We start from the raw sequence: 25,052 nt of genomic DNA, 5'->3' as shown, positions 1-25,052 counted from the left end.
AGACCTGAAACTGAGGGGCAGAGTACTGATCAGGACAGGTGGCAGATTCTCATGCTGTGATGGGAACATGTTTCCATACTGATCTTGTGAGTGTTTGTGTGTGGAGGGGGTTCAATCCTGCTCCCCAATCTTTGCACCACAAGATTGCCTAAGAGGACATAAAATGATGGGAAGTGATACATGTACCGCTTACTGTATTTGCTTCAGTTTTCATGTGCATTCCAATAACACGGCAGGTGAGGGATAGGAGTTCAGTTTGAGCAAATTCATATTAATGTCTGTTAATTTTTTAACTCCAGAGTATTGCACAGAACTCTGATAAGAGGGTGTGTCAGTAGGCAAAGAGAGGAAATGATTCGTTTTTGATTCTCCTAGTCAAATGACTGAAACTAAAAGTTAGCTGTGGCAAAGGAAGCAATGTGAAGGGGATTTCCAAAATGTTCATTCTGGGCTGGACTTGTCCCAGTAAACAAATATCTCTGTTCTGGCTGAGTTAATACAGCAGCTTTTGCTCATTTCAGATGCTGCTCACTGTGTTCTGTGCCCACAAGATCAGCATCCAAACAAGAACCACCACCGGTGCATCCCCAAGAAGATCCACTTTCTTTGCCATGAAGAAGCACAGGGTTTCATTTTAGATTCTCAAGTTCTTTTCCTCTGTCTTGGCACATCTGCTGTGTTGGCTTCATTAAATAGCACAACACACCCACTGTCAAAGCCAACAACCTCACCTACATCCTCCTCTTCTCACTCCTTCTCTGCTTCCTCTGTTCCTTCCTCTTCATTGGTCGACCCACAAAGGTCTTCTGTCTTCTCCAACAACCTGCTTTTGGCATCACCTTCTCTCTTGCAGTTTCTTGTGTATTGGCGAAAAACCATCATGGTGGTTCTGGCGTTCATGGCCACTAAGCCAGGAAACATGTCAAGAAAGCTCTTGGGGAGACCACTGACAACGTCCATCATGCTGGTCTGTCCCCTCATCCAAGCTGTGATCTGTGCTGTCTGGCTACTGACCTCTCCCCCTTTCCAAAACTTAGACTTCCATTCCCTGTCTGGACAGATCATCATGGAATGCAACGAAGGCTCTGTCACCATGTTTTATGCTGTCTTGGCTTACGATTTATAACCATCTATAATGAGATAAGGAAGAGAGTGGTGTACACTGCTGCTTTCAAATTGCCATCTCCCCAGAAGTCCTCCTGCGAGAGATTTCCTGCCGGACTATGGGAAGGGGGAAACGCCATTCTGCTCACCACGGACCAGCATGGGGGCTGCCTGTGCTCCACCATCTCTTCTTTGGTTGGCATCACGTTTACAGAGGGTACACTGGTGCTGTTGGGGGCGGGCAGGGAGGGGAGAGATGGGAGCCAGCTGGGAGCCACACTGCACCAATTTCAGTATTTTGTTCGTTTGTTGGCATTTTTTGGCACTCGGTTTCTGGTTGTTTTGGAGATCTGTCTGTCTGTCTGTCTGTCTGTCTGTCTGTCTTTCTTTCTTTCTTTCTTTCTTTCTTTCTTTCTTTCTTTCTTCTGTCCTTCCTTCCTTCCTTCCTTCCTGGTATCCTGAAGGAGCACTTACATCCATATTTGCCCAGTCGCCCCCTGAGATCGGCGGGAGAGGCCCTTCTCCGGGAGCCCTCCATGAGAGAAATTAGGAGGGTGGCTACTCGGAGGAGGGCTTTCTCAGCGGTGGCGCCTAAGTCATGGAATGCGCTCCCCAGAGAGGTCCGCCTGGCGCCGTCGTTATTTGTTTTTTGGCGCCAGGCTAAGACCTTTTTATTTAAGCAACATTTTAAATGCTAAATACAATTGAATTTTATCTGGCCAGGGCGGCTTATTTTATAATGTGTGTTTTAATTAAGATTATTTTATATGGATATTTTAACTTATTGTTTTATCTATGTTGTAAGCCGCCCCGAGGCTTCGGCGAATGGGGCGGCATAAAAATGTTTTAATAAATAAGTAATAAATAAATATTGTGTTTGGAAACTAATACACAGAATACTGTATTATGTGTATGGTGCTTTTTGTTTCTGTCTCAGTGATCCCTGAGGTGGTTTTCCTGTTTTCACAATTCTCCAGCTGTGGAAACCACTGCTCTATAGGATACATAAGCATCATCATCTGATAACAGAAAAACAATATTCTCGGTTATTGGGTATGCATCAATGATTGATAAAATTGCAGCTAAGAATTTATCTCTTGGAGCTCCATATAGTGAACAGGATATCATGTAATGGGGAAGATTCTCCACTACAGAAGAATCACAAATACACACACAGTGCTCCAAAAGGAGAGCCAAAAGGGCTGTTTGCAGGGTTTGAAAATGCAAAGCAGTAAAGAACCCCCTAAGTTTATAATTGGGGATATCAACTAAATAGCTAGATCTAGGCTGATCAAATTTGATTAATTTGTACCAAAGAGCTACTTTAGATTTTAAAATCAAATATCAGTCTAGCAATGCATCTGAACTGTAGATCCATTCCCTGGTTTTTATGACACACCTGGGGCAAACCCACCAGGAACCTCAGATGTTGAGGCTGCTATTGGCAAAAGCAAGGATCTATGCTGCACAAAGACACATGAAGTGGCAAATTGGAATGTCAGAGGAATAAGCCAAGGTAAATTGGACATAGTCAAATAGGAAATGGTCAGGTTAAAAATCGACTGCCTCGGGATTAGTGAATTACACAGGACAGATGATAGTTGTTTCCAGTCTGAGGACTTCACCATCTATTACTCAGGACATGAAACCATGAAAAAGAATGGAGTGGCCTTCATAGCAAGTAAAAAAGTGGCCCAAGCTGTGGTAAGCTTTTCATCAGTGACTGATTGTATAATGGCCATTCAAATTCATGCTAAACCCATTAATATCACAATTGTTCAAGTCTACGTTCCAACAACTGATGCAACAGAACTAGAAATAGAGAGGTGTTATGCCAGCATCCAAAAACTCTAGAACAATTACCAGGAAAAGACATTGTTTACATAATAGCCAATTTCAACACAAAAGGTGGCACTCAAGCAGAGGCAGGCATCACTGGTGATTTTGAACTAGGAGACAGTATGGTGCAGGAGATTCTTTGATACAATTCTGCCATGAAAATTATTTCCAAATAATAAACAACTGCTTCAAACAATACAAATGTTGCTTGTACATGTGGACCTCACCAAATGGGCCACACAGAAATCAAATTTACTACGTCCTTTGCAGTCTTTACTGGACTAGTTCAATCTGTGCAGTGAAGACATATGCAGGTGCCAATTGTGGCTCAGATCATGAATTATCAGTGATGAAAATCAAAGTGAAATTGCAAAACTCCAAAAAGATAGCAACACCTAAGAAGTTTGACACCACCAAAATCTCATTCATGTAGGCACCTGAGATAAAGAACAGGTTTGGACTGCTGGAAATGGCTAAAAAGTTGCCTATGGCAGGACATTCAGTCGAACATTATTGAAACTGCTGTTAAGCATATATCATACAGAAGAGATCCATGTGGCTTTCAGATGAAACAATCAGAATAGCTGATCAAAGAAAGATAGCCAAAGCAGCAGGTAAATGGGAGAAAGCAAAGAAATTAGATGCTGCTTTCCACAAGGCAGCCAGAAAAGACAATTAAACTTACCGGGATCGGATATGTACACAGCTAGAAGAGGACTGCAAGAAGGGTCATGCCAGGAATGCATGTGCACAAGTTAAAAGCTGTGCACAAGAACAGCTTTTAGTGCGTGCAAAGCAATCATAAAAAACAAAGAAGGGAAAGAATTGTCTGATCAAAATGACATCAAGAACAGATGATGAGAATACACAGAAGAGCTACACACCAAAAACACTGGGACTGAACTGCCTCTGGATAAAGTAGAAATGGAAACAGAAGTAGAAACAGAACCAGTCATTCCTGAGGATGGACAATAGCATGGACAATAAATCAGCTGCCAAACCAGCACCAGGCTTGGACAACATCCCTGCAGAGTTGCTGAAGCATGTACCAATCAGAACCATAACAGGCTTATGCCAGAAAATCTGGGAAACAAACACATGGCCAGAGAATTGGAAGCACTCAGTCTTCATTCACATTCAAAATAAGGGCAATTCAAAGGACTGTTCTAAATACTGTACAATCGCACTCATACCTCATGCTAGCAAAATTTTCCTTAAAATTATACAATGATGCCTGGCACCTATCATAGAAAGGGAACTACCTGAAGTCCAAGCAGGCTTCCATAGAGGCTGGGCACTCACAACCCCATTGCAAATTTGTGCTGGATTATGGTGGTATCTCAAGAATATCAAAAGAACATCTACCTGTGCTTCATTGACTACAATAAAGCATTTGACTGTGATGATCATGACAAGCTATGGAAAGAACAAAAAGAGCTGGGGGTACCACCTTCTTTGGCAGCCTAGCTTTCCCTTGTCAGGTTGCTGCTGTCACTATACACAAATCAGCAAGCAGCTGTAAGAACACCATACGGGGACAATGATTGGCTCAGGGTTGGGAAAGGAATCTGACAAGGATGCATTCTCTCCCCTTTTCTATTCAACTTGTATGTTGAAGTAATCATGAGGAAGATGGATCTTGAAGAATCAAAAGGCTAAAGACTGGAGGAAGAACCATCAACAACCTTCAATATGCTGATGACACAACTCTCCTCTCAGAAACTCAGGTAGGTCTAAATCAATTGATCCAAAGAATCAAAGACGAGAGTGAAAAGTGTGGCCTCCTTCTGAACATCAAAAAGAGGAATATCTTGACAAATGCACAGAATGAAACCATCAAAATAGCCATGGAAATTGAATATGTAGAGGAATTCACTTTCTTGGGATCACTGATTACTCACAGTGGTGAATGCGGACCAGAAATAAAGTGATGAATTTCACTAGGTCACATGGAAATGACAAGCATGTATTGAGTGTGGAAAAACTAGAACATCAGCTTAGCAACGAGGTACAGATTAGTCCATATGATCGTTTTTCCTATGGCAACCTATGTCTGTGAAAGTTGGACAATGAAAAAGCTAGACAAGAGGAAAATTGACTCATTTGAATAGTGGTGTTGGCGGAAACTCCTTTGCATCCCATGGACAGCAAAGGTGACAAACAAGCAGGTACAAGAACATGTTAAACCAGACATATTCCTAGTCAGCAGAATAACAAATCTGAGACTCACTTGTTTTGGTCATGTCATGTGATCAAGGTGCGAAAAAGATATTATGCTTGGAATGCTCAGGAGCAAGAGGAAACTAGGTTGCCAAAGAAGGTGGTAGTTAGACTCCATCAAAGAAGATATGGGCCAGAGCATAATTCAGCTGAAAGACGTGGCACTGGATCGAAAAGTGTGGTGAGATTTGGCCCCATAGGATCGCTTATAGTCGGACATGAATGATCAGCTGAAAAACATTTAAACAAGCTGCATTGTTTGATTGTATTGCTAAGCATACTCCAATTAGATATTTTTGCCTTTCTCCTGAAGACTATTACTTTTGTCTTTGCATAATTTATATTCAGAGCTTCTTCATTACAGTATCACCCTAATTGATGTAAAAGTCTTCTCAGGCCAATTTTAGTTAAAGAAATTAACTAAATTATCATCTGCATATAGCAGGTTTGAAATTTTCTCTTGGCCCAGTGAAAATAGAAGAGACCTGACAAAATCTCTGTTATATCATTAATGTACAGACTAAATAAGAAAGAGACCAACACACAACTCTGCTTCATTCCTTTGCTAACAGGGATTCTGCTAGTTAGAAAGATGGAAATTCCCATCTTAATTTGAGCAAAGGTGCCTCTGTGCAGCTCTTGAAGCAAGAATAGTAATCACTTGTCAGTGTTTATTTCAGACAAATACGCCCCAAAATGGGTCCTTTTAATAGAGTCAAATCAGCAACTAGGTCAACATTATTGGTCTGTAATTTTGAGAATTTGAAATATTCCCTCATTTGTGTATAGGAACAATGATGTTCAACTTTCATCCGGAGAGGATCACTCCTGAACTGTTAATCTATGAAAACACTCTAACCCATGGCTCCTCAAACTATGGCCCGCAGGATGGATCCAGCCCATCATGCCCGTTTATCCGGCCCGCACCACCGCCTGCACATGCACTCCCTTGTTGCTGCCTCACTGCGTGGGCAGGAGGTGATGGCTTGCTCACTTGGAGATGGTTTTGGACTTGTTGGGAGATCTCCGAGCGAGCAAGCCACCACTACCGCCCACCTCCCCCACACCTGCCGCTGCCTTGCGACGCAGGTGGGGAGGCAATAGCTTCCTTGCTCAGAGATTGTTTTGGACTTGCTGGGAGATCTCTGAGCGAGCGAGCGAGCCACCACTGCGCGCGCCTGACGCCGCCTCACTGGCCCACACACCCAGGCACCCCTCCCCACCGGCTAGCGCTGTTCACCGCCGCCTTTCAACTGGCCCCCTATTGAAAAAGTTTGAGGACCCCTGCTCTAACCAATACTGGAGCCCACCACTCAGGGAAGGTTTTATATAGATCTGGTGGTAACATGTCCAAGGGGATTTTCCAGAAGATAATGTGGTGATTATTCCTCTAATTTCAAATTTAGAGATTGGTGCCCATTCCAGTAAGCCCATAGACTCTGGATGCACATCTTGTTGGAATTTATTTGACCCTTCTAACAGAGGACAATGACATATTACTAAAATACATGAACCAGACATGGCCTGGTATATGTGCATCAATCTGGCAGAAATAACTACTTTTGTTTAAGACCAATTCCCAAAAATAATCATTTCTTTCCAAGGATGATTCTGCCTCACCCACCTCAAAGAAATTTAGCATGTTCTAGCTTCTTTTATTTGATTAAAGTTTTATACTCAGACCTGAGTTTTGAAAGAGTATCTATCTGCGCCTTGTCCCAACTATACCTGGCCTGTCTCATGGTGTAAAGAAGTTCTCTATTCAACACTTTGCATTCATGATCAAGCCAACCATTTCCTGCTTGTTTACCACTTCTCTGCTGTGGTATCTTCTCCCATTTTGAGGACTTCTGAACTGGCTTCTCCTTCTGAGAAAATACCAAAGGGAGGCTCATCTTGCACACCAAGAATCTCCACAAGAACGTCCAACCACAGTTCTGGTAAGATGCAGCCTATCACTGCCAGGTGATAAATGTGGTACGAGGACTTTTTTTTTTTTTTTGATTTCCTGATTCACACCTTCAGGAGGTTTCACTGATATGTCAAGGCTGGAGACTACTATCTTGTCAAAATCAGTGATGGTGTGTTGCACCCACTGCCACTCTGCACTTGAAGACAGCTCTTCGTTTTTTGTTTAATTTTATTAAAATTTTTAAAACTAATACCAGAAACATCAATCATTACATACATCAGATTTACTGGGTCAGCCCCCTACTACATATTTTTTAACCTTCTATAGTCATATTTAAATCAGTTTATAATAACTTGAAAACATCTCTAAATTTACGCCAAGTCCTGTTTCTCCAGCCAATAACAAAACAAGTTCCGAATTTGATAGAAGTCACTATCTTCTTTCTCCTTCATCAGTAAGAGCAGTCCATCCATTTCTTACAAAGTCCTGTTTCTCTTAACCAATATTAAAGGAAAGAATCTCCAAGTTGGATGTAAATCAATATCTTCTTCTTCAATGATAAATTCAGTCTAAGCATTTCTACACAATTCAGAATCTTTTCATTTTTCTAATATTAAACAAATAAATTCCTCACTACCACAATTAGAAATAAAATCAAAAACATCCATTTAACATCTTTAAAGGCATCTTAGCTAATGGTGACTAATACCTATATCTTTTAAAACAAACTTTCTTTAAGCTAAGTTACTAATGTTTTCTTATTTTTACTCTGTCATAAAAAATACCTAATTTGTGTTCACCTATCCAACATCTACTTAGCCTCTTTAAGATATCTTAACTAATCTGTTTGACAAACAACTATTACCTATAATATCTTTTAAACAAGCTCTCTTTAAGCTAAGTTACTAATGTTTCATCAAGCTTAAACATCATTTAATCAGATACAATTAACTCCCTAAGAGCCCAAGTCTTTACCATCTTTAACATATCCTGCTTATATCCACCCCTTTTATCATCAGCAATAGTAGCTTAGCCTTTCCATATTCACATATAAACATGCCAACTTTTTTAAATCACTCTGAAAAAAAAAACAATTCTCTTATTTTTTACACCTCTGCCGAATCTTTCTTCTTGCTTCATTTTAACTCATTGAAATGTCTGTAATAAGTCAATATACGTCTTCAAATGAAGTGCCTGCAGCCCCATAAACCAAGCTCCTTCTATTGATAGCCACATAAACCTAAACTCTCTTAAATATTTAACTGTCTTCTCTTTTTCTTTCTCCTTCTCCAACATGGCAAGTAGGTCCCATGAAGATTTGCTTATTGGCTTTACCAATTGTATTCCATCTGCTTGTTGCTTTTTTACAAGCAAATCCCATGACAGTTTTCTTATTGGCTTTCCTGATTGTATTTCTTTATTTACCATTTCAGATTTTCCATCTACTTGTTGCATATTTTGTGTATTCTGTTCAATTTTGGTTTGTTTGCCCAAAGCCTCATTTATGGAATCGTCTAATTTGTCAAAACGTCCTTTTTATTCAATTAAAAAAAGATCAAATTGTTCAATTAAAATAGTCTCCTGCTTCATTAGTATCACCTGTTGGGACGATTGCAAAGCTGTTAAAGAAGTCTGTATTGCCAAAAATGTCTTCTGTAATTCTTCCATACTAACAACAATTTTTTGCCAAAAGTTACAAAACAGCAACAAAAATAGAAAAGAAGAGGATAAAGGAAAAAGATATAGAAATAAGTATATTTACTATAAATCCCAGTCCAAAGTGGCATCAAAAGGGAATTTTCAGCTTCTTTTTAATCTAAGTCATTTGAGAACAAAGACTTGGCAGATATCCCAATACATTGGCAGAGGGCCCAGAAAGTAATAAAGATGGCCACTTTTACAGGCAAGTTATATCCTCTAGCAGTTCTTGGCAGAAGTCCAACATACGAGAAAGATCCTTCTATCACTCAATTCCACAGTAATTGTTTATTTTAATTCTTCGCCCTTGGAGAGATTAAAAAAGAAAAGTATTTTTCTTACTTACAAAAAGCTCCATCTTCCTCTCATCATTTCAGTCGCCGCTTACTCCGTGTGTGTGGGGGGGGACTTCCTCCCTCCATCCAAAGGGCTTTTTCTTTTTCCTTTGTATCAATTAGCAACAAATACAGCTTTTCCACGGGTAGTATTGCAAAAAAAGAGATAAGAATGCTTCCCAGTAAATCCAACGATTATTCTAGCTAGACTCCTAATCTATGACAGTATGTCAAGAACTTAGGGGAGCAAACCTCTCCCCTGTATTAACCAGCTGAGAAATGCCTGATTTTTTTCCAGTAGATGTGGGGTTGCCGTCCCACACCATCCAGAAGGCACTCTATCTTTGCCCTGACAGGGCTTAGATATGCATCCCACGGCCCATTACCGGATAATACCAGTGTGATAACGGAGCCTCATTAATCACCGCTGTGATGTTCCAACGCCATACCGGAAGTCCTTGAAGACAGCTCTTTGGTGGCAGAGGTCAAACATGGATGGGAGTTGAGATGCCCCATCTGTGTTTTCCAATTCCAATGGCATTGCTCTGGAAAATGTAGTCCACACTACTTCCTGGCGGTCACCCTGCAAAACCCTGGTTATTCTCCCTCTGACATCACACAAGACATTTCCTGGCCATATCCTTCCTTGTCTCAATGCCACTGGTAGGTAGGTAGGACTGCTGGTGCTGGAGGAATATGTTGTGAGGGAACTAGTACCTGGAGTGCGGTGGGATGGTTGCTGGAAAGAAAAGGATGGATCTGAAGAACCCTAAAAAATGTCCTATTCTTGACAGTCCTGCTCAGCATTTTTAAATTCATGGCTGTGGATTCCATTATGGAGTCAATCCATCTCATATTTGGCCTTCTTTTTCTTCTGTTTTTGACTTCCCCTACCATGAGCATCTTCTCCAGGGAGCTTTGCCTTTTCATACCAAAAGTATGGCAGCCTCAGTTTTGGCATGTTTGCTTCTAGGGAAAGCTCTGACTTGACTTGATCTATCTTCAGAGTAAACATAAATAAATAGGGTTGTGTGGAGAATTGGTTTTAGGGATGGGAATCCATCAGATTGCCTGGGCTTGGCACCCTGAACTTCTGTCTGCTTTATCATGGCCCTGAATCCGAGTTCCTGGTGAGCATGCCAAGCCCAGGAATTGAGCCCCACATGCTGCCCAAGCAGCATGCCTCTTCCATGTCCCCCACAGCAGCATTTGTGTAGTGAATGGGCCAGGCACTCACTGTTTGCTGATCTTCCAAGGACCTGTGTCATCAGATTCTAAATAGAATATCAAGGAAGAAGGGATGGGAGAGCAGGAGGATCAAAGAGAGGCAGGAGCCTTTGAAGCTCTACAAAGGTCCCTGTCCAACCCAGGCCAACTGTGAGAGCCAACATGTTTTGGAAGAGATGGGAGGAGATCCGGGAAAGAGGGTCAGCCATTGCTTTGCTCAGTCCCTGACACTGTGATGAGGCACTGGGAGAGACAATCTACCCAGTTACAGGCTTGTGTAGATCTCTCCACCATTAGGAATTGCCCTGAGGGTGGAGCCAGCAGCATTACTGAAAGGGAAGATAACCTGCCTTTCTTCTTCATGGTTTCCGTGCATTACACATAAGGACAACTAGCAAGCTTACCCATACATGGATGGATCAGTCCACAGAACATCAAAGATAAAGTCTGATATTGCCTCCAGCTGCATCTGGATGCCCAGAGCCCTGGTCTTAGTTGATGAAGGAACCAAGGTCCACCAATGATAAGGCAGGATCTCCAGTATATACAGCTGCATCCAGTGATGAGGAACTGGGTTGGACTGATGGTAGAGTATCTTCATCATAGTCCTCAAGATTGGTCAGTGAGGATCGGTTGGAGGGAGGTGATACAGAAGAGCTAGACTGGTGAAATAATGTGCATTATAGGGTGATGAAATTCTGCTGTTGTGGCTGGTTGGATCCTTGGTGATGGGCCAGGAGGATGTAGATCCACTGGTTGTCTCTGCCCCACTAAAATATCAAGAAAGTACACTGGCCTGTACTGGGGATTGTACAAAGGGTCTTGATAGTAACAGCCCCATGATGAAACCTTGATATGGTTGTGGTACCAGTCAGACCGACCATCTGCCCCAGTCTGAAATTAGTGAATGGGAGCTTTCTCTGTGGTCCTGGAACCCAAACAGATCTGGCTGAGGTGGGATCAGAGATGGTACCACAGGTGTTCCGGAGATAGCGGTCACTGGATGGACCTGAGACAAAGGTATCCCATATCTCATCCTTCAAAACCAAAGCCGAATTGGGTTCAGGCCCTGGAACTGGAGTAAGTCTCAGAACAGAACTGGTGGCTACTGGTGGCTCCAAGATCAGTGGTACCAGCCATGATTCCAAATGGCATCTTTGGGGTTTTTGGTATGAAGGGTCTTTGGATGTCACTTCCTTGGCTCGTTTGGCCCACTTTTGAGTGTTTTTCAACTTTGCCACCTATCCAGGAGATGAGAGTAGGAGCCACAGAAACCATTGTCAAAGGGCTGTAGTTGAGGTGGAACACACAGACCACAAGGACTGGACTGAGGGTGCCATAGGCAAGCATAAGGACCCAGGCAAGCCTGGGTTTTCTATCATACCTAGGGCAGTAAGCCTATTGTTCATGTGTTTTGTGAATGCTTGGCAATGTCAGCATTGATCCACCATATGCCCACATCAAAGCAGAAGAGACAGAGAGTGTCCATCGGCTGGTGGCAATTTTGCATTACAACAAATGTACTTTCCAAACAGGGTCTTCAATGACATTGAGATAAGCAAGAGAAGCCAGAGAAGAGGCAAAAACAGCTTGCAAATGATAATTCAAGAGAGAAAAATAAGGAGAATATTATTAAAGCGATGAGGAAAAAATGAACACAAAGCACCTGAAGAAAGGAAATAAGAAAAGACATTCAGAGAAATCACATTGAAAAGAGTGAGGAGAAACACTCTGAGGAAAAAGAATACAGCAAAGGTACTTCCCAAGGCACCAAAGGCAGCTGAAGAATAATTCATGCAAAAGAATCATAAGTTGCATCATTGAAAGTGACACTGTTAGCCCTTCCATCCTTAGTTTTAAAGGATATTCTTAAAGGTAGACACGTCATTGGGACACATGAAACAAGCACTTACTGAGGTGCAAAACCTCTAACAACATTAATATAACAGCTTTCAAAACTGAAGAAAATATATTTTATCCCTTCAGTTAGTTTGGCCATACATGCACTGGCAGAAAACAAAAGGACTACTCTTTATTTTTAATTGCAAAGTGAAGTTCCTGTAGTGCATGTATATAGCACTGTAAGAACAAATTCATAAACAGTGGGGTGTGTTGAATAAGCTTGAATTTTAGAGGAATTACCTAAAGCCCAGAATAGCTAGTGTAAATGAGATGTAGGATGAATGGTCAATGCCAGAATTTTTGCAGAAGGCCATGTATAAACCTGATTTCCCTTAAAAGACTAGGCAGAATGACCCTCCAAGAGATGGTTGCTGTTGTCCTGATCAAGCACAATAGGTCACCAGACAACTAAAAATTACCCTGTTAGCCGGCAGCCAGCAAACACAGTCAACACACCTTTTACCCCTCGAAAACAGACATAGGCAGCAGTAAAGAGATAGTTAAGGTCATGGTGAACAATCAAGCAACCACCAAGCAATTAGCATGAGTCTGAGGAACAATGGGAACTTTCGCACTCTCATAAGCAGGTACAGGGAAAACTGGGAATCAGAGGCTTAGCAAATAGGTGGGCATGCTCTTAACACTTAACAAGCCTGGCACATGGACTACAGACTCCCTTCTGCCTCTGCAAGGGACTGTTGTTGAGATTCTACTGTGGAGAACAACTGACAGGCACCTAGGTAGTAGTCTTAGACTTCCTTCCTTTTCTTTTAGCCTCCCCACACCCTATATATATCGTAAGACATTTGACAGGTTTTCTTCCTCTTTAGAAATATAGAGTAGGCTTGGGACACAACAGGAATAACTGCTCCCTAGACAATGTCAGGAGAAAATGAGCAAAAGCTCTGCTGCAATATGGCTACAAGCCTGACACTGCAAGTACGTCTTTATACCTGTTAACATGGGATCCTGATCTGATCAAGAAACGATGTTGCAAGTCTTCTTCCCCTGTTCCCCATGTGAACCTTATGCCTGTCTTGAAACTTCTTGCTCTTGTTTGTCTTAATACGTTCAATTCATTCATTTCCATTCTCACGTGCATCTAGAGAACTGCTTACCTGTTCCCCCACCCTCCTCTTCTGCTTGTATTTGTGCCTGCATTTTTTAATAAACTATGATGTTATTTTGTCAGTACACCCCCAGAATACTTGCATTCACTGTTTCTTGACAACAACATCAAGTTAAGAGTTTGTACCTACTCTATATTTCCTCTTGTATATCCTTTTTCCCAATAAGTGAATATTTCGTTTTGGTAGACTATAACTGAATGCCCCACTCAAGTTACATAACATAGCTAATTAGTCTGCCACTTTAAAAAGAATAGAGCTTGGCAATTTGATGGTTTTACAAGTTTCTTTCATCATATTTTAATGCATTTGGCTTAAAACTACTGTATCGCTTGCACTCATCATTTCTATTTGCTTCTTTTAAGATTATAGTGATTTGGTTCATTCCATGAAAAGATTTTTTTTATTTTTTTTATTTTTTTATTTATATCCTGCCTTTTTCCTACAAAGGGCTCAAGGCAGCTTACATCATCTCTCCTCCTCCATCTTATCCCCACAACAACAACCCTGTGAGGTAGGTTGGGCTGAGAGTCTGTGACTGGCCCAAAGTCACCCAGTTGGCTCCATGGCTGAGCGGGGACTCGAACCCGGACCGTCTGAGTCCCAGTCCCATGCTTTTAACCACTACACCACACTGGCTCTAAGACTGACACATAGAGGCCAACATCTGCTTTTAATACATTATATTTTTTTCCTTGCTATTTCAGTTTTGCTTAACAAAGTGAAAGTACATGGCTAAGCAACATTAGACGTGTAACCAATACTATAAATGACAAATGACCAAGGAGCAGACAGTGTCTGAGGGGCCATAGGCTCATTTCTGTTCCCACATCCAAGGTCAGTGATAGCTGACTTGGAAGCCAAGAATTGGAGCCCTGCCCCCTTGCACCTGGTGCAGAAAGAACTATATCCACTATGTTCCCAGCTTGGAAAAGGGTCCTTAGAGAGGAAGTGAAGGGGAAGAGAAGAAGACTGGATCAGCCAAGGTATAAGCAAGACATCCTGAAGTCTCTCCAGCCTTCTTCTATCGCCCTTCAAGACCCTCCATTCAGAATGGCAAGACAATAAAATAAAATAAAATAAAATAAAATAAAATAAAATAAAATAAAATAAAATAGTGCAGAGCGGAGGACATTTCACCTCTGCTGCTCCTCAAGCTCTGCATTCAGTGACCATAAACCTCTAAGCTCAGGGGCCCACAATCACCACCACAAAAGTTGATGACGGCCATTGAAACGAACCAGCAGCAGTTCAGGTCTCAGGCGGCCGTCACAGACAAGATCCTGGATACTTTCTTTGAGACAGCTGAAGATGGTTGCCTTCCTAAATGAGAGACAGCCGGACATTTGTGTTGCTCTCACAGGCTGGACTCAGCTTGTTCACAGAGGCTGCTGAAGTTAAAGGGTCAACAATACTTGATTATTATTTTTGATTGCCTGCTTATATTAAAGATTATGTTGTGTTTGTTGAATAATGTACATATATCAACATTTCAGTGTAGCTAGCATAAGTATGTTGTGAGCCGCCCCGAGGCTTTGTTGCAATGGGGGCGGCATAAAAATGTTTTAAATAAATAAATAAATAAATAAATATGATTGCACTCTTGGATTTGTCAGAAGACCTACTTGTTATGATTTTAAGATTAGAATCAGATAACAAAGTAGGCATTTTGAATTAATACAGTATTTGCATACAAAATAAATTTAGATAGCGATATGCTGCTAGTTGGGAATATCACACCAAGTGGTTGAAGAATATTGTTCAGCCCTGTGGATTCTCCTTGGAGTCCACAACTCTGTTGCAATGCCTGATGTTCCTCTTGGATGCTGGATACTGCAGATCTGGTGCCCACCAACTGGGGCTTATAGGGTGGTCATTTGGAAGGCACACTGCTGCTGAAGCTACTTGCTGGGTTTCTTTGCTCAGCAACCAGATCTGAAGGAGGACTTTAGCATCCATGAAGATTGTTCATGCCACTATACTTGAGTCACAGTGGCTCTCATAGAGGTGCTTGTCACCTCAAAACATCTGCAAAGGGCTGTGCTTGCTCACCTATTGTGTTGTTTAGCTCATCACACTCAGAAAACACGAGGAACCAGTTACAGAGTGCTGTCACCATGTAGTCTACTCTCAGGATTCTCAGGTCCTTTCAAACCCTACTGGTCTGCAATTCTAAGACAACAGCCTTGGGGTGGTCTCTGGAGAAGAGTGGCATCCCTGGGGCTGCCCCTTGTTTCTGATGTCATCCCTTCAGAAAATCCTCCCCCTCTTTCAGGGTCCAGGGGAGAAAGTCTATTTGGAAAGGACACTTGATGGATTAGGGACCCATGGGACTGGTAGGGGGTGGAAAGAGAGCCATCTATCTTCTTCTTCTTGACTTTCTGAGGGAATAGTCCTGATGTAGTCCTGGACTGGACCTCCTGAACCTTTTTTAGGAAAGCCCTATGAATCCTTCCAAAGGGCATCTAGCTGTTACTTCTTTTCCAGCCAGACAGTGCTGCCAGCAGGTGGGAGAGTAGCCATGCCAGAAGAAGAGTTAGACTGGCTCTTTCTTCCCCTCCCAGTATATGAGAGTGAACTGCAGCATCGTTTCCAGTGCTCCTTCTGTCTGTGGCAGTACATGGAAGAGATCTCCCTGCAGAAGAGGTGCCAATTATCTGCCAGTGTGTGGTTAATGACCTCCTCCAAATTTCAGGGAAACTTATAGTAACTGCTGAGCATCACACAGGTGTGGAAAACAGTGTAGGGATGGGTTGTTCCAGGCTATTTCTGTTGGAACCCTGAGAAGAGTACAGAGCCCACTATCAACTGCCTCAGGGGCTTATATAGGAGGAAGATGTATGGCCTAGGTGCCTGGAAGAAGGACCCAGAGATGGTAGATGCTCCCTTGGCTAGATCTCCTCAGAGGCCTATAATCCTAGGGTTCTGACCAGGATGTCTAGACCTAGGCAACCCCTCAAGGGGGTCATCTGAACCCCTATGACAGCATGGGAAGTGAAGACTTACCATTCCTGAAAACAAAGCTGCCCCTTCTCATTGCACTGCCATGTGCTGCCACATCAGCTGAAGTCTGTGCTTATGTCACATTTAATTTGCCCTGGCGAGAAGCAGGGTGACCATGAAGGTGGATGCAGCAGTGGTTTCTTGGGCACTAGGCCAGCTTAATGTGTAGTAACAGGTAAAGTGATTTCTTGGGCCAGTGAGCCAGATGGCCAGAGAACCTGTGTGTCAATGGGCATGGAGGCCTGTGGACTGACCACTATCCTCCTGCAGGGGATAGAAGTGAGGCTGACAGCACACATGCCTGTATGGTAGTAGCACGAGGCTTGCTCATGTGGTGAGCTGTGGGGATAGGGCTCCTCAGCGGCCAGGCTACCAGCCAGCATTTCCCCTTGCCACTGAGTCTTCAGTTCAGCTTTACACTGGGACAGGTTTTCTGCTCCATGCACCAATTTTCCTCATCCTCCTTTGTAGTTGCTCTCACAGAGAATGCAAGAGCTAATAATGTCCTCCTCCCACTACAAAGCAGGAAGAATAACTGGGGCACCCCACCTCTTTCAGGAAATTCAGCCTGAGTCTGTCTTACCAGCCCCAGATGTGGGGCCTCCCTGAACACTAGCTGGCCACTTGCACTTGTGGAACAATATTCTCACCTTCCCTGAGAGTGTCTAGCTAGATCTGTATGCTTGTAGCTATAGCATCTGGTTTTCCAAACAAACAGAAGCACGACTAGAAATTAACAATGTTTCAGTCTTTCAGCCCTTTTGATTTGGTGCATCATGGATGTCTTTGAAACCAAAAGATAATCCAACTGAAAACAGTTATGATGGACAGAAAAAAATATATATACTTTTTTGCATTTGGATGCAGAATTCTCCAGGATTCAGTCACTTCTCCAAGATTCAAACTAAACTTAGCAATATAGGTCTGAACTGTGAATCTCACTACTTCTCACATCATAGGAGTCAGAGTATTCCTGTCCAGTGATCAAAGATTGCATTAAAATCTCCACCACCACTACAATCACATAATCATACAAAATATCAACCAATTTACTAAAACATTCATGAAACATGGCTGGAGAAAGTCTTGTACACATTACTCAGAGCAATTATTTTCTCATTATTTTTCCAATCAAGATTAAAAACAAATCAATACTAATCTGCTCGGCTGGAAACAAAAGTCATTTATACGTTAAAATCACTGCCCCTTTGAATTGCCTCAAAGTATCCTCACCAGTTCAATCACTTCTCATCTAGGATACATCTGCCACCATTAAGTGAGTTTCTTGTAAAAACCAAAACCACACACACACATCAATATTACATGAGAAATAGGACTGAGATTGTTAGGAAAAGACATGATATACAAAACTAGCAAAATAAATTTTTAAAAGGGATTGTTGAAATAAATTAAACTTTGGAAGAAGCTATTACATATCAAAGATGCACATGCAGCTGAAAAGTCCCTAAACTTTTTTTTTAAACTTTACTTTGTATTTTATGTTGCAGAAGTTAAGGCTTGCTGGACAATTAAGAAATATTGTACTAGGGGAAGAACTGTTGGAGAAAAAAAATCTGTGATGGAAGGGACCTTATCCACACTTTATGAAAAAAATTCAAAGTCTAAAAGCACTTCATGCATCTATTGATAGGCCAGAAAACTAGGGATTAGTATTTCAGGTAGAGCACTTTTCATGTTTAGACAATTGTTCTTTGCTTTCCCTCAACTGTCACCTAATAGTAGCCATTAGCAGTAAATGAAGCATAAGGGAGCAAAGTTATTCCATTGTCTGGTGAGATCAGTTTCTGTTAGATGCTCTTCTACTTCACCTGCCACCTAATAGTCATACTTCTATCATGCTAATTGAACTGTTTGTATCCTACTTGATTGTTCTAAAAACTGTAAGTTTAAAAACTGGTGCCTAAGTTTGTTTATTCATCTTCCTTCCTTATCCTTTTTCCTCCTTTTTGTATTTTTTTAAGCAAATAAGTCCAAAAGCAAACAAGCAATGTCTTGGTTGTTATTGATCTGCATGCTCTTCTGGGAGGCTTTTCAGCTGAAGAGTGGGGTAAAACTAATTATTTAAAATAGATAATAAACCTGAGTTATGCTGCAATCGAATCAGGACACCTGTAGCTCTGTATATTTGGAGGATTACAATCACCCTCTGGAGAAAAAGAGGGCTGCAGATGCAAAGGTCACTTCTGTGCTCCTCCCACTCTGCAAAGAACTTAGAAGGCCAATTTCAGCCTTCTAAGTACAGCGCTTTGCAACACGTATCTTGGGACGACCTGCCTCCTTGCCTCTCTGTCCCCACAAAATCTTTCTTTGTGTTGTTCTTGCAATCTTGAGAGGCAACCAGCATAGTCCTTTCCATGCCAGCTGTGATGAGAGAAGGAATACAAGTGTGGATCCTAAGGTAGGAGGTAGAGTGATTCTTTTGTAAGTCACCTAGAGAATCCTTAAGGACTACTGAACAGCAGATAAATGTAAAACAAACGAACAACCAAGCTTGTATCTGGGCATCCCAGATGCTGCCCAGCAGCCAAGGAGCTGCGCTGTTAAATGCTGGAGTTGTTGTGCTGTCCTTGCAGACTTGTATTATTAATAATTATCAGAAGTAGGCTTGTCATCACATTTAGTCTTCTTGATCTTAAAAGCAAAACTTTTTCAAATCATTTCTGTTTATTTGTTGAGTTAGGGTGCAATTTGTGCAAGTTTAGGCAGAAAAAAAGTCCAGCATTTCCCATCAGCATGCTGGGAATTCCAGGGATTTTCTAAATTTGCTTTCTTTTCTGCCTAAAGATTGCACTCCTAATGATTTGAATTAAGATTTCTCTGGGGCACTTACATTTAAGTAAATGTTCATCATTTTTTCTAAACATTTGGTAGTAGCTAAGATGGTGTTAGTCCAGCACTAGAAATCTATTTGTTGTTGTTGCTAGTTGCAAAGTCGCGTCTGACCCATCGCGACCCCATGGACAACATGCGTCCAGGACTTCCTGTCCTCCACCAACACCCAGAGTCCACTTAAGTTTACACCAACTGCTTCAGTGACTCCATCTAGCCACCTTATCCTCTGCCATCCCCTTCTTTGCCATCAATTGTTCCCAGCATTAGGCTCTTCTCCGGTGAGTCCTTCCTTCTCATTAGGTGGCCAAAGTATTTGAGTTTCATCTTCAGGATCTGGCCTTCTAAAGAGCAGTCAGGGTTGATCTCCTCTAGGACTGACTGGTATGATCTCCTTGGACTGCAAGGGACTCCCAGGAGTCTTCTGCAGCACCATAATTCAAAGGCCTCAATTCTTAGGCACTCAGCCTTCCTTATGGTCCAGCTTTCACAGCCATACATTGGAAAGAAATCTATATCAACTCCAATTTTCTCAGAAGGTTTGATGAACATTCTGGACATTGCTTACCACAAGAAACTAACACATAAAATACATGTAAGGAATATAAATGCAAATTGTAATGAATATGTATAGTTGTATAGGAACATTTTTATAATGAAAATCATCATAATAAAAAGAAAATTTAACTAGACAAATGTATATCAAAGTAATTAATAACTTAAACACACACTATGCATACAAGCACTGCAGAAAATATTAATGATGACTAATCTACTTACCTGGAATTAAGTCCTATTTAAATCCATGAAATTTACTTCCAAATAAAAATGCTTATGTTCAAGGTCCAAGTTAAACAATTCCCCTTAAAGGACAGCAAAATCCTACTGTTCTACCTATGCCAACTTATAGAACAAGGAATTGTTTACTTTGATTTGGTTCCTATAATACTACTTCTGAAACTTCTGATAGCTGAGGCACACTTTTTAAAAATTTAAACAGGAGGCATATATACTCTGACACCCCAGCTTGCTGTTAGAGTGTATAAGGGTAAGAATCAATTCAAGTTGCAACAACCCAGATTCAGGCTGGACATCAGGAAAAGCTTCCTCACTCTCAGAGCAATACAACAGTGGGCTCTCTCACACTAGAGATAATCAAAGAGAAACTGGACAGCCATCTGAGTGGGATGATGTAACTTGGTGTCCTGCAACAGCAGGGAGGTTGGACCCAATGGCCTTCAGGGCCCCTTCCAACTCTACTATTCTATGAGTGTTTAACTATTTCTTGTGACACACCTGCAGTTCTCAAAAGGCACACTGTGTGCTTTGACACATAGTTTAAGAATTAGTGTTTAGCAATTCCTGTCACACATACCAGAATTTTGGAATGCACTAATGAAAAGCTTCAAGTTTCAACTGCTGTGGCTATCTGTTCTGAAAAATACACCTAGGAAAGATACATGTCATTTCTACTTGTGGAAAAATTGCATGTTTTATAAAGGAAAGATCTACATACTGTTTCCTTCCTGTTCTCCTTGTCTTAACGACTCTGAAGCCCAAAGAGTTGATTCGTCTACTGTCCCAAAGCTGTGCCCAATGTACATTTCTTCTTTCTGTGCCCTAGTACTGGCAATACTGTGCTCATCTTCAGATTTGAATATCTTCTGAAATGCTCTTGACTTCATGCTGGGAAAGTTGCTTCCACTATTGATGAGAATAAACTTGTTGGGCCCATTACTACCACATTCTTTCCCTTTGTCTGTCAGAGCTTCAAGGATACTCTGGATATCAGCATTGGTAGGAACAGTCATCACCTGTGTGTTTGGATTGGTGGAGTGATCAATTATCTTAATTCCTGTAGAGACTTCCTGAATGCTAGATTCCTTTCTGCTTGTGTTAGGTTCATAAGTTCTTATTTGCTCCTGCTTAGAAGATCCAGTAACCTGCCCATTTGATTCATTTCTTATCAGGGTGTTCGATGCATATGGAAGAGACAGTTTCCGTCTCTTGAGAATCAGGGGCCTGTGGGGGCTACTCTTCATCCTTGACCAGTGCAGTCGATATCCATTGAGAACAGAACAAAGGATCCTGCAAAGCAAAAAGAACAAAATATTGCTACAACTATGCGCGCACACAACATATTACAAGAGAATCTCTTGAAAGGAAGTTTAGTTTTCTATACTATATTACGACAGAATTGCATTCTCTCACAAAAGCAGTCATGTGCTCAGGAAAGAATAGCTCCTAGTTATGAGGGTTGTACACAACCATCAGCTTCAGAAGCAGTATGCCTCTGAATATCACTTGGTGGATATCACTTTTCCTGAACACCAGGAAAAGATTATTGCCATAGGCTCTGACTGTGGGCTTTCTAGAAACATTTGATTGGTCACCAAGGTGAACAGGATACAGGAATAGATAGACCTTTGGTCTGATACAGCAAGGTTATTGTGCTATAATGTATTGGCTTGGTTGCCTATCAGCCTGACTAGGAAAAGAAACTTTTCTATGCTGGGAAAAAACTGAGTGCTTTCACTCTCAAGATATTAATTTGCCACAGATCACCGATATGTGCATATGGGCAGCTACTGACATACATTTTATTATTATTAGCAAATGTAAGAAGAAAAGAAATTAAAAATCAGAATAAGTTTTGAGAAGATGATATACTAACTTTCTTATCCTTGAAGGATATGTACCATTCAGATATTTTGCTTGTCATTCTTAACATGGCTTAGCACAACTTTGTGGTTACCATGACACAAATTACTTCTGTGGTTAAGTGGGTTCAAAATTGATTCAAAATGAATTCCAAAAATGTAATAAGCTTTGATTGGCTGAACCATCTAGGATTTCTCAGACTGTTAGAACATCTCTTAAAGACTCCCCAACAATTAGTCAGCACACTTCTAAAAGAACCTTCCTAAATCTTACAGCCAGGTAGCCATGAGAGCATGATTGTAAGTAAAAAATATAAAGTGAAAAACAAAACAAGTCAAAAACAAACAAAGAAGAGTTTTGTTTTGATTTGTTTTTTAACCAAGCTTTTCATATAGTTAATCCATAATGGATCTAACCAGAAACCATTTGGTTCTTGATTCCTATGGGCCTCACATTTCCCTTTTCTGATTCTTAACAGCCAAATCCAGTTTAACTGGAAGGAGGAAAGAACAACTCACATTAGTAAGAACAGCTTGCTATTAGGTCAGAGTCAGGTTAGAGTCAGTGCAGTGTAGGGCCACAAGGTTGGTGGCCAGTTTGCAGGGGAAGCTGTATGAGGCGAGACTGAGGGAGCTGGGTCTTTTCAGCCTGGAGAAGAGGAGACTCAGAGGAGATCTGCTGGCAATGTATGAAGTGAAGCTCAGAGAACCAAGGTTCTATTTGTTGCCAAATAGGTTAGCTAAGATGTTTCCAAATATGTCAAATGGATGTTGGAAATGTAAACACAAATCGGGTACTTTTTATCCTATGTGGTACACCTCTGATAAGGCAAAAAAGTATTGGATTAAAATGCACAAATGGCTTGAGGAAATGTTACAAAAACCTCTAACATTTAAACCTGAAGTTTTCTTATTAGGCATTGTACCTGATGATGTTGGTAAACAAGCAATGCATTTGACTCTACATGTAACTACTGCGGTGAGAATTGCATTTGCCCAACATTGGAAGAGTGAAGAGCCACCTACCGACAAACTGATTCTAAAAAAGGTCTTGGACTGTGCAGAAATGGACAGATTGACTTTGTCTCTGAAGGAGAAAGAAGATACAGACTTCTGTCAAACCTAGGACTCTTTTTATCATTGGCTAGAGAAATGGGACTATGCATAGATTTAAATATGTTTATAGTTTAACATAAAAAGAAAAAATGTGGGGGGCTGACCCACTAAGTCTGATGTTTTCGATGATTGATGATTTTTTTAGTTTCCTTTTTGTTAGGTTTATTAAGAATAAAATTTATTCAAAAGAGAGAGAGAGAGAGAGAACCAAGGTTCAATTTAGATGCCAGGAAGTACTTTCTGACAGTTAGGACCCCGAGGATATGGAAGGGGCTTCCACAGGAGGTGGTTGAGGCCCCATCAGAGAGGGTGTTCAAGGACAGGCTAGACATGCACATGGTGGGCATGTTGTGAGCAGAGCCAGCTGGAGCCAGGGGTCAGATTAGATGGCCCTGGAAGCCCCTTCTGACTCACTCTGTTTCTATGTTTCTAGGTCAAGGTTTGTGTAAACCCAACATAGATAACCAGAGTATGGGCCCAGAGTATGGTCTTAAGGCACATAAGACATCCTGCAGGTTGAAGTTAAGCAGGTCTGGGGCTGGCCTGAGCTTGGAGGGGAGACCACCTGGGAACCACATGTAGCCACCTTGAATTCAACAATGGGAAACAATGGAAAATAAAAATATTAAATACATAATAATACATAATAAACTGTTCAAAAGAGAAAATGGTTTAATGACTTTGAATTGTACAATTCACTTTCTCTTTGTCACACACACACACCATACAGCACCATTCCTCAACTTGGTGATATCCAGATGTTTAGAACTGCACCTTCCAACATTCAGAACCATATCAACTGAGACAGAAGGGAGCTGTTTCAGAAAAATACCTGCATATACTGGGTTTTTTCTAGCCTACGAACATTATCTGTGATTTTCTGGAGTAGGGCAGAAAACCGTTTTTTTTTAAATCCCATTTAATTATTGATGGCAAACTTGCAAATACTCCAATCCACAAAGGTTAAAAGGAGGATTGACTATATTGTGAAACATCATAAAAATACAAAATTAAAAACCAGATTTAAAAATGCTATTTCAAGAAAAGCTATAATAGCTTACTCAGAATAAATAATGAGACCTATTGAACAATGCCCCAAAGCTATTTGAAGCTAATTAAATACCCTATTATTAGAGAACAGTCTTAACTTGGCACTGTAAAAATATCAAGGTCTGTGCCAGATTTTTAAAATAAGTTTTATTAAACTACCAAAAATAATAAAATTAATGCAATAACAATGAAAACAATCATTACTAATAAGCATAGTTAAACAATACAACAATACCAGTTTTATAATACTCTGGACCTAAACCATATATCCCATAGGGAGTTTTCCCTACTTTTAACTTGTGAATAATATCTTCTATTTCCTCCTCTCCAACTAATTGTTCCATCAGCTCTCTATCCATTTGCTGTAGTTTTTTCCCCATTCTTCTCTATATATGATCTAATTTTATCCTATGACACCTTACTGCTTGAATATAACTTAATTATGTCACCAAAATGCATCATATGCTGATGGAACAAGTTTTTACCATTCCTATCTTTAATTAACCCAATTAAATTTTTAACTTTCTTTTGTTGTGTGGCTCTAGCCAATAATCTCAAATTCTTATTACTAAATTCAAAATATTCACTTTTTAAATAAATTAAATTTCTCCGTATTTTTTGTTTCAATGTTTTGCCATTTTCTTTTAGCTAGAATTACTATTGAAACATTTATATCCCTATTTTCTATATACTTTTTCTCCCGTTCATTTGCCCTTCCAGAATTCCCAAATATTTTATTCTTTTTCTTCTTAAATTATATGCTTCTTAATGTATAGCCCCCTTGCAACCACCTTCATTGTATTCCAAATCAAGCTTTTTTGACTACCTTCTCTATCATTAATCTCCCATATCTCTTCTAATTTTTTCCCATTCTATCTGTTATATTATTGTATTAAACATATTTACATCCATTTTCCATCTTTTAACTTCTTTTTCTCCCTTTTTTGACAGGAAAAAAACATATATACAATTACAACAATAATGATATAACACAACAAGAACACAATAA

At 40.8% G+C, this 25,052-nt stretch overlaps 1 protein-coding gene across 1 annotated transcript in view; it reads right to left on the bottom strand.

Annotated features, from left to right (window-relative positions):
• Positions 1-21,028, bottom strand: part of FOXM1 (forkhead box M1) — a 46,794-nt gene extending 25,766 nt beyond the window's left edge. Inside the window, exon 1 of the mRNA XM_044418241.1 lies at positions 20,734-21,028. Coding sequence (XP_044274176.1) covers positions 20,734-21,028 — 295 coding nt within the window. The remainder of the gene's footprint in view (positions 1-20,733) is intronic.
• Positions 21,029-25,052: the final 4,024 nt, after the last annotated feature.

The sequence above is a fragment of the Varanus komodoensis genome, unplaced genomic scaffold (genome assembly GCF_004798865.1).
Source record: "Varanus komodoensis strain SLA01 unplaced genomic scaffold, ASM479886v1 scaffold9, whole genome shotgun sequence".
NCBI classification, from domain to species: Eukaryota; Metazoa; Chordata; class Lepidosauria; order Squamata; family Varanidae; genus Varanus; species Varanus komodoensis.
Note: the sequence above shows the minus strand (reverse complement) of the source record. Positions and strands in the feature narration are given on the sequence as shown.